The sequence below is a fragment of the Falco peregrinus genome, chromosome 2 (genome assembly GCF_023634155.1).
Source record: "Falco peregrinus isolate bFalPer1 chromosome 2, bFalPer1.pri, whole genome shotgun sequence".
Classification (NCBI taxonomy): Eukaryota; Metazoa; Chordata; class Aves; order Falconiformes; family Falconidae; genus Falco; species Falco peregrinus.
The window spans coordinates 74,984,393-75,003,465 of record NC_073722.1 but is presented as its reverse complement, the minus strand read 5'-3'; the positions used below and the strand labels follow the sequence as shown (position 1 = coordinate 75,003,465).

Sequence of the window (19,073 nt, the reverse complement as noted above, 5' to 3'; positions counted from 1 at the left end):
AATGGAGTGGTCCCATCCAATTTTCCTGTCCTGACAACCAAACCATGCCAGGGAATCATTTGAGAGTGTGGTAGCTGGGTTGGGTCAAGGCATTTCAGAAGTGGTTTAACACTGACTGACTTTCAGTGCCCGGGCACATTTTCAGGTATGGTTCTATTAAAGCAGGGACATGGCCTAACTGTGTGTGTATGTCAGGCAAATCTAAAACTCAGACAGGAGCCATATATTTGAAAGTAACCAAATTACTTTTCTGGAATTTTTATGTTGATAATATTATAGAATTAATTTTGTCATTTAAATGAAATACATTTTATTTAGTCATTAAAAAAAAAACTTTAGGCTTTTTATCCACAGCTTCAGAAGTTTGTCACAGATGACATTTGCTTGTGAAATGTTTTTATTACAATATACGCATCTTTGTAAGGTGAAGGGGGCTGGCCATCTGTAAGAAGCTCCTGCACTGCCAGTGGAGGAACCAGCCCATTCTCCAACTTCAAAGCCAAAGAGGTGCTTTACTAGTGAAGGGGAAACCTCTACTTTTAGTAAGAACTCTATTTTTTTTTCCTCCTTACTAGATCTATACTGCTGCCTTGAGATGAATTGCAGTGGATTACCATAATAATACAGTAATAGGCCACCTGGACGTTGTTAATAATGAACTTGCTGAAGTATCAGCTCTGGAATGAATTTAAAATTAGGTTGTTTTTTTTTTCCTGCAGTGAATAGAAAGAGTTGTATCAGACACTGAAGAGTTTTTCTGTCACAAATCAGTTATATTCGTTTCAGACAGTTCAGAGGTAGTATATGACCTGAATGTTCACTGTATGCCAACTCTGACTTGCTATTTTCCAGTAGCAATTGAGTTAGATTTTAAAGTGTTATGACAGTGAGTGGTGATAAGTTATTATGGTGCATTTCATAGTTTAGTACAAGGTTTGAAAAGATGGTAATTTTGTGTGTTGAGCAGTATTAATATCAATATAAAGTCCACTGAAGTCATTAAAGGTATTTTCTTCAGCTGAAATTAAGATTTTCTGTATTTCTAGTACATTTATAGCTTATACATAAACACTGCATCTCTTCCATGTTAGAGAGGATGACAGTGCTCCAAGACTACTGCTTGTCTCATCACTGGGCCATCAGAGTATTGCTATTGATAACCAGTTCTTCTCCATGATAGCGTAAAAGGAGGAATTACATCTTAAGTTAGTCCTTTCTCAGTGTCAGGATGTTATCCACATAAGATGCCTGTTCAGGAGTATGAGAAAGGTGGAACTTTGGTGGGACTTGCAAAGTGAATATGCAGAATATTCTAAGGAATAATTTGTTTCCCAGCCTGCAGGCACTGGGCAGGAAAAGAGAGGATCTTGTAATTTCGTCTTACTAAATTTAAATAATGTGCTTTTCTGGTTACATAAGTAAGTGTACATTCCAATAGTTTGAATATGACTTCTTTTATAAACCCTTTAAAGTGGCCTATGTTATGAAACTTCAGTTAGAAGTTTTTTTTCTTTGCATGATTTATACCTGAGGCTTCTTTAATTAAGGCTATGAATTAGCAGTGGCTTAATGTCCTTCAGTCAATAGCACCTTTACCATTCACCTTGGATTGTTATTTTAAAGGACACAAAATATTATACTCAAAAAGTTGTTCCAATGTATTTAAAAATTAAAACAGAGTAATTTCATTGTTTTATGAGAGTCTTGAAAAGGCTGGATTAGAAAATTTTAGTTCCATTGGCCATCATGAGCATCTGTCCATATATGTGATCTGTGGTGCATGTCTCGATCTAACACATTGTCCCTACTGCACATTATGTAGCTTGCAAAATACAAAAATGAACCATCCATGAAAGATAATTCTAGTAGCCTCATTTCCAATTTGTTAGTATGGCCTTGGGAATTGCTTGTCTTGAGAAATCATATTAATCCCTTCTTGTATCTGGTTTCTATGAAACCAAAGTTAGCTAAGGAAAATTTAATGTAGAAAAATATTCTTTGTCCTTCCAAAGTATGGCCATGCTTAAAATTCAGACTCAGTTTTGTGTTGCATGAAAATTCAAATGGAATAGAAAATTAGAACTATACATTAAATGGATAATAATTGTCATTTTCTTCACTACTTATGCTAACATCTTTAATTGTAGTGAATAAATTTAGTATGAATATGGGTGTCATGCATTGCTGTTACAGCATTTTTGTAATTTAGTAGTAATTAATATACTACTGTTGCACAGTGCAGCCACATTCTCAGATTTATTCTCCATTCAGATTTGGCCTTTTTCCCTGCTGGCTGAAGAGAAAGTAGGTACAGCACTGAAGTTGTGAATGCTTTCATGCCAGAAAAATACTTAGTGTTTTTAGTTACATTCTTGACATTCCACCAAAATGTCAAGTAATCTCTATTTAAATTCTTTTTCTGCTATTAAACTTTTGGCTCTTTGTGACTGATTTTGGCTGATGAATCTATGCCCTCTGGAGCATAGAATCAAATGGGTGGGAAGGGGCCTCTCCAGGTCTCTGTTCAAAGCCCTTACTCAAAGCATTAGAGCAGGTTACTCAAGGACTTGCCACATCATGTTGTGCATATCTCCAAAGATGGGCATCCCATAGAATCTCTGAACTCTTACTCCTTTGTTTGACCACCCTCATGGTAATAAGTAAATAAATAAAGTTCTTAGGTCTAGTCACAGTTTCCTGTATTCCAGCTTCTTTCCATTGGATTTCATCCCACTGCTATGCTTCTCTAAGGACAGCTGGCTGCATCATCTCTGTACTCTCACAGTGGGGACATTGCTCTGGTCAGCCATGGGGATTCCCTTTGCCTTCTCTTTGGAAGACTGAGCAAAGCTGGCTTCTCTTAGCCTCTTCTCATTTGTTGTGCGTTCCAACCCCCTCACCATCTTGTTGGTCTTCACTGGACTCGCTCCAGCATGGGGAAGTCTTATATCTTGCTGTAATATTGAAGATCATATGTACGCAGCAAAATAATGGTATTCCATTACCTCTGAAGTCCATCATAATCTTCCTGAAGCTTTCTGTTTGTTGTCTTTAATGGATTCTTAGCCACTTCAATGGCAACTAAACTTCAGAGTAAGTACAGTTTAATTAAATTTCAAATTCCATTTTAAATAAAGCAGGTTCATCTTATGTCGCTGGGCTAGCTCAGAAGAGAGTATTTTCTTTGGTGGTTTTCTTTTCTGTTTGACTTCGAAGTCAAAGCATAAAGAGGAACATGATTTCACTTTTGAAAGTGCATGACAGATTCATTTTTTCATTAACTGAAGTAAAATAGACCCATAGCAGCTTTGCCCATAGAATATTTTGTTTTAAGAAAATGGCTTTATTTTGAAGGGCATGGGACAGAGCATGGTTTCAATTCCTGTTGAAAATGGTACATTTATAAGTGCATATTTTATTGCTAACACCATATGGCTACATGTACTTTATAAAGGCCATTCATGCTAGCAGGCTCAAAAAGTGAATGTGTAATGTGTCTTTAAACTCAAACTAAAAGCCTAAAATTACTGAGTTCTTTTTCATATTTCAGTGTTGATGTTTCTGTTTTGTCTTGTAAGGAACCTATCTCTGAAGCTGTCGAAGGAGGTTGACCAAGGAGAAGCCAGGTACCCTCGTGTTAGCCAGCTGGCTGGCAGCCCATCTGTGGAGTGGCCTTTTACTGGTCTGGAAGAAGGTGGAGGCATTGAATCTTTGCCCTTCAGATTGATGCTGCAAGATTGCACAGCTGTAAAGACATTGCTTCTGAAAATGAAGAGGGTTCTTCAAGAGGTAATCACCCACTCATTTCTTAAATTAATAGCTTTCAGCATTAATGAGCTAAGCAGCAGAAAAGGGTCAGAAAAGTTTATGGACTTGATGTCTTTTAATATGTCTTGAATATATGGAATTGATGCAGAAGTATAAATAGTAGTGTCTCAACATGGTGGAGGTCAGAAAGCTTATACTATAGTGGAACTTAATGGATACTGCCATCTTGGTGTGCAGAGTGTAAAGCTTCTCATGAGCTTTTACTAAAAAAGAGGCAGGGGAGACAAACTGCTTTAGATCAGATGGAATTGTATTGTTTTCCTCTAGTATTTTAGAATTTTCAGGGGTTTTTTACTACATTTATTAATCAGTATGAAGTTGCATGCAATTTATTCAGTGGAGAGAAGCAAGGGAAAAAAATGTTCTCTTAAGTAACAGTACTAAAATTAAAGGTTACTAGCTTGAGTTTGTAAATGATGGCTGAAATCAGATTTCTTAGGGCTTTCTAAAAATTTCAAGGGTCCTGGCTTGTCCTGTTCTGCTGTATTCTTCTGCTTCCCCCACGGACTGCTGGTGTTGCTTTGAAAATTTTCTTTTACATCCAATTCCCTTTACACTTAGAAGAAAACAAATTGGGTTGGGAATTTTTTTTTTTTTTTTTACACTTTTCAGCTGTGAGGCTTTGACTTAGATACATTTTTGACAAGCTTTCATCTTTGTTTATGAACTACAGCTTGCATCTTCTTTGAGATACATAAGAAAGATAATTTTTTTCTGTTTGTTTTTTATCTTTCTTGTTCATATTATTACAGAAGAATTTAGGTTCAGAGGGTCTCTCTGGAGGTCCAACCCCTCTTTCTACTCAAAACAAGGCCGACTTAGAACAGGTTGTGCAGGTCCATGTCCACCTGTTTCTGGTACCTTAAAGGAGTTCCCACATAGTCTCTGGGCAACTGTTCCAATATTTGACTACATTATTGTATTTTTTTTCCCGAAGATATAAACAGAATTTCACTTGTTGCAGCTTCATCGTATGATGAAGTGCTAGTCACTTAACTGGGACATTTAAATAGAATTTGGCAAGTTTGGGTTTTTTAATGTTGAATTTTTTATTATCTTTATCTAAATTCAACAAATTGTTGAGCTGTCTGACAAGGTTTTTCAAAGATTTAGCCATGATAGCTATCCATTAGTTCTTCTAAATAACATGTTTTTGTTGGATATCAAGCCTCATACTTTCCAGTTCCCTTCAGTTCACTAGAAGCATAATGTATGCAATTGGACTGCTTGATGAACATCTGTTTTGCTGAAGGTGGAACTGAAATCATTACTTCTCCATCAGTTCCTGCTTTTATAATGTTGGAATATAGAGTGGATTTCAAGGTTCTTGTCCACTGAGAAGGATTTGTAAGGCTATTATATATGGAAATAAATAATAAGAATCATAATATTACATGACATAGTTGTAAATTTCAGCTGGTGACATTGGAAGCATGCTCTGTTGCTTCTAGTGTGAATAACTCTGTTTTGTTCAGGAAAGTTCTTTTTTACCACAATGGTAAGCGTAAGAATTTTATTTTTAACTTACCAAGTTCCATTAAACTTGTGTAAGAATCTACTGTGATGTTCTATATGGAGATATGTTGGACCTTGTAATACTTCATCTTTAAAAACATTCACCAGGTGATCTCCACAAAAGGAACACAAGAGTTCTTGTGCGACTTGCTGGAATTTCATGTCCTTGTGTAACTCACATAGTTTTTGGTTTTTTTTTTTCATCTTAATCATTCAGTCTTTTACTTACGTGTTGCATAGTACCATATAATTTCCATCTCTCCAGCTGACTGTAACACAGTGTGATTCTCTGCTTTCCTTTTCTTTTTGTCTTGCCTTCATAATAAAATCAAAATGACCTTTTTCTAATTCTACAGTTGGATGTTACATGTGGTTGCTTATGTAAGATATATGTGCTCTAATTTACCTCCCTGTTTTTCAGGACCTTTGAGATGGATTATCCTAGTAGTAGTACACATTGTTCCAGTATACAGCTAAACAAAACTTTTACATAGCTAGAATGAAATGACCAATCTGAAAACTTTTGCTACCTTGAGTTGCTATTTGCATTTCAGTTTTTAAAGAGCAATTTGCATAGTAACGGTGATAGAAAAGATATGAATACTGTTAAGTGGTACGGGAGTGTAATTTTTAGTAGCCCCATCTGAGAAATAGCTGTTTGATATGTAGTACAGTATGAGTTCTACTGATATAAATACACGTAGTAATTCTTGAAACAAAAAATTACTTTTTAAGGTAATTTTTAAACTACATCATTTTCATTTCTCCATAAAGAGTTAACAAACTCATCCACTATACAGGCATTACTCATGGTGAAAGAGCAGTAACAACAAAATATTCACACAGTCTTATAAACACATTAAAATATTAGGACTTAAACCAAAACTGGAGTATGATCCAAAAGAACATAAATAGCTAGTTTGAACATCCGAAGAGAAGATGACCTTGAAATACATTACAAATTTGTATTGGAATGACACAACTTGATTATCTTCAGAAATACAGACATTTATACATTTATGTCACTTTTAAATTATTAGTGAAAGATTTCAGGAAAATATAATTTCATCAAATTGAAATATTGTGTTGAAGAATCTGATAAATAAGTCATCTGAGCGTATTTGTCAGGCAGTTTCCATGGAGAAGGTACCCTGCTTCCATTGTAACCAGATGTAATTTCTTCATCCAGAAATCACTTCTGCCCCAACCAATATTATAAATCAAACTCACAACAGTACAAAGTAAAAGACATAAAAGAAAAATTATTCCCTTACCATGGAGCTTTCATGTATTTTTAAATGTAGTCAAACATAGTTCCTACTGACAGGCTTATATGGTATAGAAGTGAAATATTTTATGCCTATAACAGTATAAAATAAGTATATTTGTTTATAAAAATAATAATATGTCACATGTTTTCATGCACTTTAGAAAATATACAAAGCATACAATCTACATAGGGAAAAATTACATAAGTTATTAGAAAAAAAGCTGCAGTATTTCTGTTTTATAGCTGATGTTATCCATAGAAGAAGAAATTACAGTAGTGTACACCTCTATTGAAAAATAACTGTTAATTGACTTAAAATATTATCCCTATTATTCAGTATAATCCTTCTTCATAAGCACTGACCACTGCTTCTGAGGAATAATTTAATTATGATCTGCCAAAATGAAATACTAGCTAGTAAGATATGCTGCTTTTTGTTTTGTTTTGTTTTGGTTTTTTTTTTGTTGCAGTTGCTTGTAATTTAAGAATCTAAATGGAAAAACTGCATGCAATATATGCTGTACTGTGCTGCAGATTTATAAAGCTGTGAGTTTAGCTTGTTATTAGTCTTGTGAAAAGGGAAATTGAAGACATGGCAGTAACTTGCAAGATTGAGAATGTTGTTAGGTAATGTATTTAGTAAAAGACTAATGAATGATAGTTCAATTAAGAAAATTAATTACCAATTCACTTCCAGTGAAAAAGCCTTGAAAACGTCCCCTAAAAATTCTTTATAGCTTTGGCCATGCAAGTCTTATAAGGCAAGTTGTCCCTTATTGCTCTGAGAACCTCATTGAACAAGGCTGAAGATAGTATGGAGGACATACTATTTCTCCATGTGCTCATGGAGAAACTTGTGATCCACCAGATATTGGTCCAGAAAGTACATCTGAATCTTTTCAGCAGGTTTTTCTCATGGATGCTCTATTTCTGACAGACAAATCTACAATAAATGGAATAAACGGGACGCGTGGGCTGCAAAGTTTCATGCAAAAGCATTACCAGAGATTAGCAGCACAGGCAGCTTGATAAAAGCCACTTCAGCATATAAGACAATACAAACTGTCGTGTAGCCTGTCTGTGATTTACCAACAGTTCTTGGTCTCCCTTTTCTCTCTGTGTCACTGATGTTTATTGAACTGGGTTTCTTTCCTCAAAGTTTACTTGGTGTTGACCTTTTTCTCAGTAATAACTCTTCTCATTCAAAAAAAAAAAAAAAAAAGCAGCACAGTTGGATGGACGAAATTGCTAGGTTTGCCCTCTCTTAAGAAATTAATTCTTCACTTTCTGACTTTAGGCAGGCCTTTCTGCTCTGAACTGGTCTTCAACTCAGAATCTGTACCATCTTTTCTCCCTCAAGTGCCATGCTATAATTTCTACATTTCTGGCCACTAATTACTTTCACGTAGTCAGTGAGGTTCTAAAAATTAGACTGTAGCTTCTTCCTAACTTATTGCTATCAACAATAACGACTATGTAATGACTCTTTCCCAAATGATATATGGGCTTTCCTGTACTCTTCCAGATGACACTGGAATTATTTCCTTCTATTAACTTCTTTATCATTTGAATTATGGCTAACTGAGGCAATGTTGAAGGCTGGCTAATTGGGAGGACATTTTAGGCAGAGATATATGAAGAAAACTGATATGATTTTGTGCCTGGCCAGAGAGGGTCTTTATGCTGAAATAAATGTAGTGAAAAAATACAGCTATTTTGGGAAGGAATCCATGTAGTCAGTGGTAATGGTTTTTTGTTCAAACTTGAGATGTTGACTTGTTGACTGTCCCAGTAAAAAGAAAATCTTGCCCACATTTATGCTTATTTCTACAGGTCACATTTTCCCTGTATTCTTTATGCAATATATAGGTTAACAACTACATAACTCTACTTTTAGATATATTTATGAGCTATCAGAAGTGACCTTGCTGATTGTTAATCTAAAAAATTAAGGTACGTTGCCTTTATGTTTGTGTAATTTGGAATATAAATTATTCAGTGCATGCCCCTGCTTCTTTCACAGTTCTGCAAAACACCATGCAGGCTGTGAAGCTTTAGAAATTGAAGCTAATTGCCATGATTAACAATAGAGCTAAGTTTCTCTGGACATATATTGCATACTGTGTTTTACTAATTAATCATTTATTTTACTGAGGGAAATTGCAGCTTTCTGTGGCAGTTATTAAAATTCAATGTGTCCATACAATGTTTTTAGATTGCGCTTGAAAAAATGAGAAATGTTGAAAATTATGTGAAAATCACTGTGAGACTCATCATGACAGTTGCCTGAGACTTGGGCGACCAAGTGAGACCACTCAGTCTGCAATTAGTCTGTCATATATCACTAGCTACATTATTTCTCTGCATGTATCTTTCACCTCATCAGTAAAAGAAGTGTAATTATAGAGTCTTTTTTTATGCTGCACTTGCAGTCTACTAATGGTAAGTACTAAGGGAAAGCTAAGTGTTTGTGATATTTTGTAGCTTGATTGCTAAACAATATGGAAGTGGCCTTAAACTACGGTTTTTGAAGACATGGAAGTGTTTCCTGTAGTCCACTATGAAATGTATTGTGTTTACTAATGTTGTCTGTTAGCCACTTAAGAAGCAATTGTGAGTTTAATACACTGTAAAATACTGCAGGTTTTTTTCCTTTAAGTAACTTTGTAATTAACCACTGTAGCATTACTGATTTATTCAACAACTCTGTATTTAATGCAGTCCCTTTTATCAAGTAATTCATGCTGGAAATTGGTAATTCCTTCATTTCATGGTGTGTTGACACTGCATATACCCATAAATTTAAATAACTAATAATAAAAAAGTACTAGATTTAGTAATAGGATTTAACTTTATTGTATTAAATTGCTTTTTCACTCAGAAATATACACTGGCATACCCTGGCCCAGCTGCTTGCAAAGAGAGAGCAGAACATCCTATTGGCATCATATTTTCTGTGTATTTTCTATTAGCATATCTCAGGGTAACGGAGTACATTGTGAGCTGGTGGATATAATCAGATGTTCTCTTTGGCAGTGAAAGTGTTTTGTTCTAAGATTACCCATTATAAGGTATTTAATAAGAACAAACAAGCCCAATGTTTGTTATATAGCTAGACATGCTCAAGGTAAAGAAAACAACTTTTTTCCCCCCATTTTTTTTTAGGCAAGCTGCATAGGGCAATTATCATCTGCAACAGTACATCATATGTGCTGAACTTAGCATATATAGCGCTCTGAAATAGATTGTAATGTTGCAATTTTAGTCCCAGTCCTATTGCTTAGGTTTCTTAGCTGAATAAGCCTTGGTTCAGATAATAAAGAAATGTGCTGGAAACCTGGCAGACTATTTTAGTATGTGCAATATACATTTCAGTGTGTGCAACATTTAAAATTTCTCAAAACTATTAACAGTTATTTAATGGTACTTGGGAGGGCTATTTACCTGGCAGATCAAGGCGTGTTCTTCACTGAGTCATTTAAAGAACTTGTTTGCTAAAAGTTGAGCAGTTTGGGGAATGATGTAAAGATGAAGGGTTAAGAAAAAGATTACATATGTCTATCATGTAGGTTCGGAAACATTCAGTCCAACCATAAACTTAACACTGCCAAGTCCATCACTAAAGCATGTCCTGAAGTGCCACAACTACATGTCTTTTAAATACCTCCAGAGATGGTGACTCATGACTTCCCTGGGCAGCCTGTTCCAATGCTTGATCACCCTTTCAGTGAAGAAATTTTTCCTAATATCCAATCTAAACCTCCTGTAGCACAACTTGAGACCATTTCCTCTTGTCCTGTTGTTTGCTACTTGGGAGAAAAGGCTGACACCCACCTGCCTACAACCTCCTTTCAGGCAGCTGTAGAGAGCAATAAGATCCCCCCTGAGCCTCCTCTTCTCTAGGCTAAACAGCCCCTGTTCCCTCAGCTGCTCCTCATAAGACTTGATCTCTAGACCCTTCACCAACTTCATTGCCCATCTCTGGACACGCTCCAGCACCTCTGTGCCCCTCCTGAAGTGAGGAGCCCAAAACTGGACACAGGATTTGAGGTGCAACCTCACCAGTGCCCAGTGCAGGGGAACGATCACTGCCCTTGTCCTGCTGGCCACACTGTTTCTGACACAAGCCAGGCTGCTGTTGGCCTCCTTGGCCACCTGGGCACACTGCTGGCTCATGTTCATCTGCCACCAGCCAGCACCCCCAGAGCCTTTCCCACCAGGCAGCTTTCCAGCCACTCTCCCTGAGCCTGTAGCATTTTGTGGGGTTGTTGTGACCCAAGTTCAGGACCCAGCAGGCACTTCTTCTTATATGTTTTCACATATGTTGTCACTTGGCCTCAGCCCACTGATCCAGCCCATCCAGACCCCCCTGCAGAGCCTTTCTGCCCTCAAGCAGATCAACACTCCGGCACAACCTTGGTGTTGTCTGCAAGCTTACTGCACTCAATCCCCTCATCCAGATGGTTGATAAAGATATTGAACAGGGCTGGCCCCAATACTGAGCCCGGGAAACACCAGTGTGAATGGCCCCCAACTGGATGTAACTCCATTCACCACCACTCTTTGGGCTCGGCCATTCAGCCAGTTTTTTTACCCAGAGAACAATCCAGCAAAGAGTATGTCCAGCTAAGCCATGAGCAGCCAGTTTCTCCAGGCGAATGCTGTGGAAATAGTGTCAAAGGCTTGACTAAAGTTCAGGTAAATGACATCCAGGGACTTTGCCTCATGCAGTGAGTGGGTTATATTGTCATAGAATGAGATCATGTTCATCAAGCAGGACCGGTCTGACTGGGCCAGATCACCTAGTTGTCATGTATGTGCTGTGTGATGGCACTCAGGATGGTTTGCTCCATAACTTTCTCCAGCCCTGTGGTCAGAGTGACAGATCTGTCATTCCCCTGATCCTCCTTCTGCTCTTTCCTATAGATGGGCATCCCATTGGCTGACCTCCATTCTTCTGGAACCTTCCCAGACTGCCAGGATTGCTAGTAAAGGATGGAAAGTGGCTTGGTGAGCACTTCTGCCAGCTCCCACAGTACACTTAAGTGGATCCCATCCAGCTGCATAGATGTATCTGAGTGGAGCAGCAGGTCACTAACTGTATCCTCCAGGACTGTGGGGACTTCGTTCTGCTCCCCATCCCCATCTTCCAGCTCAGGGCATTGGGTACCCTGAGAACAACTGGCCTTACTATTAAAGACTAACCTTAAGTACCTCAGCCTTTGTCACTATGTTCCCCCCCACATCCAATATAGGATGGAGATTCTCCTTAGCCCTCCTTTTGTTGCTAATGTATTTAGAGAAACATTTTTTACTGTCTTTTACCACAGTAGCCTGATTTAAAGGTCTAGTTGGGCTTTGGCCCTTCTGATTTTTTCCGTGCATAATCTCACTAAATCCTTGTAGTCCTCCTGAGTGGCCTGCCCTTTCTTCCAAAGGTCTGTCTTTTTTCTTTTTCCATACTTTCCCCCCCCCGCCTCCCCCCGCCCCCCCCGCTTCAAGTTTCAGCCAAATCTCTCCATTCAGACCTAGGCCAGTCTTCTTCCCTGCTGACTCACCTTTCGGCGCACGGGGTGGCCTGCTCCTGTGCCATTAAGATTTTTCTTCTTGAAGAATGTCCAGCCTTCCTGGGCTCCTTTGCTTTTCAGGATCTTCATAGTTTACAACAGGCAGTCCTGACAGTGTGTTAATTTGCTGATGATAGTACTTAATGAGTGTGAGGTTACAGGCTGGGACTAGCACATAGCTCTGAGGTCCTGCGGGGTCACACAAATCTCAGTTCAACCAAAAGATCTTCTGAAGTGGTCCAACCAAGTTATCAGTTCATTTCATTGCCCATGTTCATGATGTTCTTTTGCAGGTCACATTCAGAGTGTTTTTGAGCCACACTTAGAGATTCATAGTCTCAAATGCATACACTTCATTTTTAATACTGAAAAATGGAAGTTTTCTATCCTCCATTTATGTTCTGTTTGTTCTGCTGCTGATCTAGTCACTTAATCTTTGTAGACTACATGTGTCTGTGTGTCGCAGTCTTACTAAAACCACATTTGCAGTGAAACACATTGTCCTCCCAGATGTAGAGATTACAAAGATATACATGTCTACTCCATGTATTCAGAAGGGAAGTGATTAGCTTTTTTCTTACTTCTCCTGTGTTTGCCTGAATGAAACATTTTCATACAAAAGTGCGATGTGCTCCAGCTCAGCATGGACTTGCATAGCGTGCTGCCCCAGCGTTCTCAACAGCCGAGTCTTAACGGCACCTTGCAGAGAAGCATTAAAAATAGCAACCCCATTAATATGTAATGTCCCAACATCAGCAGTTCTGTGCAATTGGCTGTGATTAACTTGTGGCTGAAGACCATAAAGCTGTACAGCTACAAAAATGAAACCATTTTCCCATTTAGTACTGCCATGGTTTTGATCAATTGCTGCAGGTCAGTCGGCTAAATCCCACCCAACACTCCTTGGCAATGGAGCTGATCTCACCAATTACATTTTTTTGATAAATCTGCAAATACTGAAAAGTGCATTGCAAAATAATGAGCAAGCAATGGAAGAAATCCAGATTGTCTGTAAAAGCCTATAGAAGTGATTGATTATACTCAGTTGTTAAGAGTTCATGAGTAATTTTGAGCTACATGACACATTTAGTACAGAGGGTAGATGGAAGAGTTTATGATAAGAAAACGAATAATACTGCCAGATTCAACAAATTTATCAATGAGTTATCCAGTTCTTTTAACAAAAAAGAATGGTGTGATGATGAGTACACAACACCCAAGCTGCACTATACTTGAATTTCCTGCAAATGTACTTGGGTTATAGATATGAAAATACCAACTCGTCAAACAGTTTTGTAACAAAAGACCATTTGATATGAAGCTTATAGCTGATGCCATTGACTTCAAGTCTAGTAGGTTAAAACCAAAAAGAATTATCCTTATTTAAATAGCTTCTCAAATTCTGGTTTCACAGTCCTGTATTCCTGCTATATTAAATTTTTTTCTTCCTTATGATAAGTTTCAGAGATTTCATGACATGGAGAAATGAGTAGTTATATACATAAAGCAGTAAAACTGATGATATGCAACTGTTGCCATAAATGGATGTACAAGAAGAATAAAAATGTAATAGATAAAAATGTAGGTCTAGTATTCAGGTAGCAGAGTGCCAACCATGCATGTAGTTGCCCATTTCAGTATTTATGTTTGTATATGGCCATATAGATGATTTGGAAGAATTTGAATTTAATTTCTTAATTAATTATCCCTTACTCTTGATCAGCCAGAATTTATGTAACGAGTGCTAGTGTAGTTGCAGGAGAAAGTCTCACAGTTCACAGCATGGATCTTGGCATAGCTCTGTGCTGCAGATTTATTTAATATTTTCTCTGCAAAGTGCATGCCATTGCTTTGTAGCCCAGGTTATCAGAACAGTGCTGATCATTTTCCTAGTGGAAGAAAGAAAATATATGAAAAATGTTGATATAGCATGCTTACATAAATTCATGATTTTGGCCAAAATAATAGTCCTGATTTTGTGCAGTTTGACTCCACTTCAATTCATGAAGTTGATCTGTTTGAAAGGTGACATGATGATTCCCTGTGGCAGGAAAGGAAACCTTTTTCTGGAAAAGGATGAAGAAACCACACATCAGGGTTATATCCTACACCTGTTTTGTAATTGTCCAGTGTCAGCTGGTAGTCACATGTATTTTTTATGAACACACTGTGTATATAAAGAAACATTGCATATGTCCAACAATCTATATCTCTCTCCTTTATATACCTTAATATTATAAATACAGCAGTTCTCTGCCTTTGGTCAGAGCCTCAGCTGGGTATAAAATAGCATAGACCCATTTATTCCAGCTGGTACTCGGTGCCTTCTCAGAAAGCATCTCTATTTGTCTTTCTTTCTCAGGTTTTCACGTTCACAGTGAGTTTCCCTTACAGAGACAGTAATGATCCATGTGATTAAGAACTCATCAATGAAAAATGCAAAGTTAGCTCATGCCTAGGAATGTTGTAGGGTTTTTTTGAATTTGAATTGAAAACTCCTTTGTTTTTACTTCTGGACTCAAAATTTGAGTTGTCAGGTAGAAGCAATATCCTCATTTACGAGTTTGAAAGAAAGGATTCTTCTTTTTATCAACAGCTCTTATGTCAAATATGTGTGAAGATAATCTAGACAGGAACAAAGATATGTTTGGAAATAACTGATGTTGCTTCAATAGAAACTGACCATGTCATAAAGCAGCTAAGCAAGGATACAGTTTGATGACTTACCTCTTTTAAGCAGGCTAGAGATAACTAGAATGAATGGTTAGGCCAGGATCACTTATATCCTAGGATTTTTATTTCTCTTATGTGGTTCTATTTTTCCTGTTTCTATTGGGCAAATAATTTTTGATTTTTTTTTTTTTTAATATGAGGTAAACAGCTCTTGGGTCACAGTTATAATATGTCACTGTAGAAAAAGAGGACGAGGTTTCTATTACTTGCCACCTCATGCAAAATCTCTTCTAAAAATTATTCTTCACTTTTGACTTCACTGTGTTATAAATTTAGATCAGTGGTGAAATAAATGCTTGAAGCTCCAGTGTATAGCCATGCCAGCCTTGCTTATCTGTGTAAGACCTTTGCTTCTATTAAACTTCTGGCCATAGCATAGAGAAAGCAAGCAGTTTGTGTCAGACTGTTTGCTGTGAGAATGAGCATTTCTTTTCCTCTCCATTCTTTATGCCCCTGTGAGGTTTGAAGGCCTAGCAGGGTTTTTTCCATCTACACTTTGTGGTGCAAGTTTGGATCAGACAGTATAAACTGGTACTCCTGGCCTGTCTGATACTTCAGTTTCTCATGCACAGTGCTATGGAGGAACAATTGCTTTCAAAATAAGATTAGCGTGGTGCATGTAGAGAGAGAAAGTTTATTGTGTTTGGATGTTTTACAGATAAAGATTACACCATAATAATCACTCAAGGTCTAAGCAAATCAGAGCTATTAACCAGTTGGTCACACTCATGTGGGACCTTTCCTGATTTGCCCCATCAGAAGGAAGAGCTTTGTATTCTGTTTGTGTAGGCTGCTTTGACATTTAAATAGAGTTAGCTTTAAATAGAGTTAGCTTTTTTTGAGTACTCACACCGAGCATTCAAGGTAAAGTTTAAGATAACCCAGGATAAAAATACTGCTAATCATACTGACCTTTGTAAACCCAGTCAGCTATTGTAAGCATATGCTGGCTAGTTCTGTTTCTCATTAAAGATCTCTGTTAAATCTCATTGAGGCCGTGGAGAACTCTGCATTGATGTTAGTGAGCTTTGGATAACTCCCTGAATGAATAAGATAGTGACATCAAAATGAATTTCTATTCAGTTTTTATTTGTATGTGGTTGTCACTATAATTCACATTCCCATGGTGCCAGGCTGCCTTTTTGCATTGCGATTGTGCATGTCTTTGTGGGTAAAATGTGGGTATATAGCTGTAAATTATTTATATATTTTTACAGTTAATTAGTTAGGAAGATACATGTGGCTTTGTAATATGCACATGAGCATACAGTTCTCACCTAAAATTAGCCCACTGTCTATTGTTAATTACACTGACGGTGGTATTGAATTTGCTGCTAAAAAACTGAAACCGTACTAAAAACCCATAATATAATTCCAAATAGAAAGTCTTTTAAAAATGTATTTCTAACATTAGTTTATATACCGATCTTCCCTACCCTGCGTCATTCCATCTGTCATTGGACTGTTCCTTCACAGCTGATTTTTCTAATTAATATTAAATTCTATGCATTTCTTTTTACTTTTGTGATTAATCTCTTTCTTAGTTGTGCCTTTTTTATTGAGATGCCATTATGTTTTTACAATGCAGACTTCAGAACTATTTTGTCTGGCAGTTTTGCAGGCTGTATTTTACAGTATACTGTAGTTCCCTCATGCAACAAAATATTTGAGTGTTCGTTTGTTTATATATTTGCAAAATTGATTTTTTCCCCCAAAATTTAAGCATCTTTCTGTTTATCTCATGGTTATAGCATGTTTTAGCAGCTTCTTGAACAATTTATTAGGGCAGTTTATTGGTTCAAAATGTAATTGTTTACTGTGTATATTCCAGCTTTTCTGGAAATGTAATTATGTACTATTATTTGCATAAATTATTTTCTCATATTCTAGTCACTTTAGGACTTGCATTATGTGTAACCATTGGCTAGAATTAGTAAGAATTAGTATACAATAGTGTAGTAGTATTAGAATTAGTACACAATATTCTTCTCATTATTTTGATATTCTTTGGTTTCCTCCCCCCCATATGTTTCTGTCTGAATACTGTAGAGGATCTTAGAGAAGCGTTTTTTAATATATTGACAGCATTTAAAGATAGAAAAAATAGAGTTGCATAAACACCACGTTTCCATTGTATCCTTAAGCAAACTTGGATGAGCTTTGGTCCTATAATATTTTCATTGCATAATAAAATGTTCTCTGTAGTATTTATATTGATAGTTTATAAGTGATTTTCAGAACTATGGACAGATACCTGAGATGCAGTGTGGTCTTACAGATGCTACTGGAAAACAACTGAGATTTTGGTAGTTTGATAGGGTGTCTTATAGAATATGTTTCCATCAGGGATGGATTAAGGCACCCTGAGCATGTAGTATGGTGCCAGAATCACCCCACGTCTTCAAAGCCAGTGCTTACTTGCATTGTTCATGTAGTGGACCAAAGTATAAATATATATATATTGAGTCTTCAAGAGCATGTTTTTCTCGTGCTGAGTTTTATCTTTTAAGGTCTCATTTAGTTTTGTCTGTACTGTGGTTACAGTTAAGAACTGCATTCTATTTTCTGTGGAATAACAATGGAAATGAACCTTTCTGACATGCTGAGAACTGCAAATATGTGCTCTTCTAGAACTGTTTCAATGTGTCAGAATAATCAGAATTTATATAGTCATAAACTAATTTTTCATTCATATCTTCTTTATGGGAAACGCAATACCAGAAGTGAGCTTTATTCATGTGTGTCATTCAGGAAGGCATTCTGTGCAAGTTACACCAAAAAAACCCTCTAAATTGCATCCATCTTGGTTTTAATGTTGAATTGCAAATTCTTGCCATGATGTGGAATATAGTTTCACAAAAGAGAGAGCATGAAGCAAAGACACAAAAATGAGAACAGAGGGAAAGCAGTGAAATATGAACTAAATGTGTGCAATAGAAATGCCTTGCTGAAAGGGCAGTTGTTTGAGCTAGTCTGGCACCCTGACAGGTCTGCTTCTGTATTTGGATTTGCTGATGCAAGTAATTTATCCTGACAGTAATGCCAGTACTGCAAGAATCCTATTTCACTAAGATTACACCTTCTCCCTTGTTACTAAGAACAAATATGCTTTGTTCCTTGTTTGTGGATTTCTTGACATCTGTCTTACTGGTCTTGCAGTGGTTTGTGTGTGTATGCAAGTGGTTTTCATGAACTCCAGGTCTAGCAGCTGAGCTTTTTAGCTTTCTTTTTTTTTTTTTTTTTTTTTTGACAAGGCAACATTGCATCATGTGAGAGTCGAGCCTCTGGTTTGCTGACCCAATTACTACTAGTGTTAAAAGTTTTATTGCTTTAACATATCGAGAACTAGGTGGGGTTTTTTTTTCCTTAAATACTGTCTCCTGTTGTAAAACTGTGAGCTCTAGCTGCAAGAGAAGGCAAAAAGACAAAGGCTTGGCTAGCTCAGATTAGCCTGAAAGTACGCTTTGACCCATGACATTACTTAGGCTCTTCTTGTTCATCACTACTAGAATAAGTTGACTCACCCGCTTTAGAAGGAAAAAAATACCTTAGGAGTGTATTAAAAAAAAATTGCTGTGTTTATAATTATCTAACATGCAGGATTTATTCTGATTTAGGAGGGTGCTGGCAGTGAGAAAATTAACTTAAAATGTGTGGGTTTTTTCCTTTCTATATTAGGTTGTAGGGCAGAGCTTTGTCTAGAGAGGTTTTAGCCAGGCAGAACACACTGATAGCTGGTAGTATTGGCAGAGAAGAGAATATTGTGCACGGCTGGATATCAGCAAAAAAGATACTTGTACCAAAGCACAGTGTTTACTTTCACACCATGATTGGCAAAATAGAGCTGAAATTAAAATAATGGCATTAATGAAAACTGGGCTAAATTTTTAAGTAAAATCAAGCAAAAACTGAAGTTGGTTTATTTTTGTGATTTTTACGTGAACTCATTCCAGCAATTCTTAATTTTCACTAAAGACAACATACCTGAAATCTGCCATTCTTTTCATTTTCAAATACTAGTCTGCTTCATCTCATGGTCTTACAGCATAAGTAATCAAAGATTCACTCGTGCAGTTTTTGCCATGGATGACTGAATTGCAGTTTTCTACTTCAGTCCAACACACAGCAGCTTAGTTGCAGCATGATGTAGAGCCCTTCAT

The 19,073-nt window shown here is 37.0% G+C and overlaps 1 protein-coding gene across 5 annotated transcripts in view; it reads left to right on the top strand.

The window, feature by feature from the left end:
* CCSER1 (coiled-coil serine rich protein 1) overlaps positions 1-19,073 on the top strand; it is a 712,966-nt gene that overhangs the window by 274,998 nt on the left and 418,895 nt on the right. For all 5 annotated transcript variants that reach the window (XM_055795209.1, XM_055795210.1, XM_055795212.1 and 2 more), the window contains exon 6: positions 3,579-3,789. In XM_055795209.1, the coding sequence (XP_055651184.1) occupies positions 3,579-3,789 (211 nt within the window). The remainder of the gene's footprint in view (positions 1-3,578; positions 3,790-19,073) is intronic.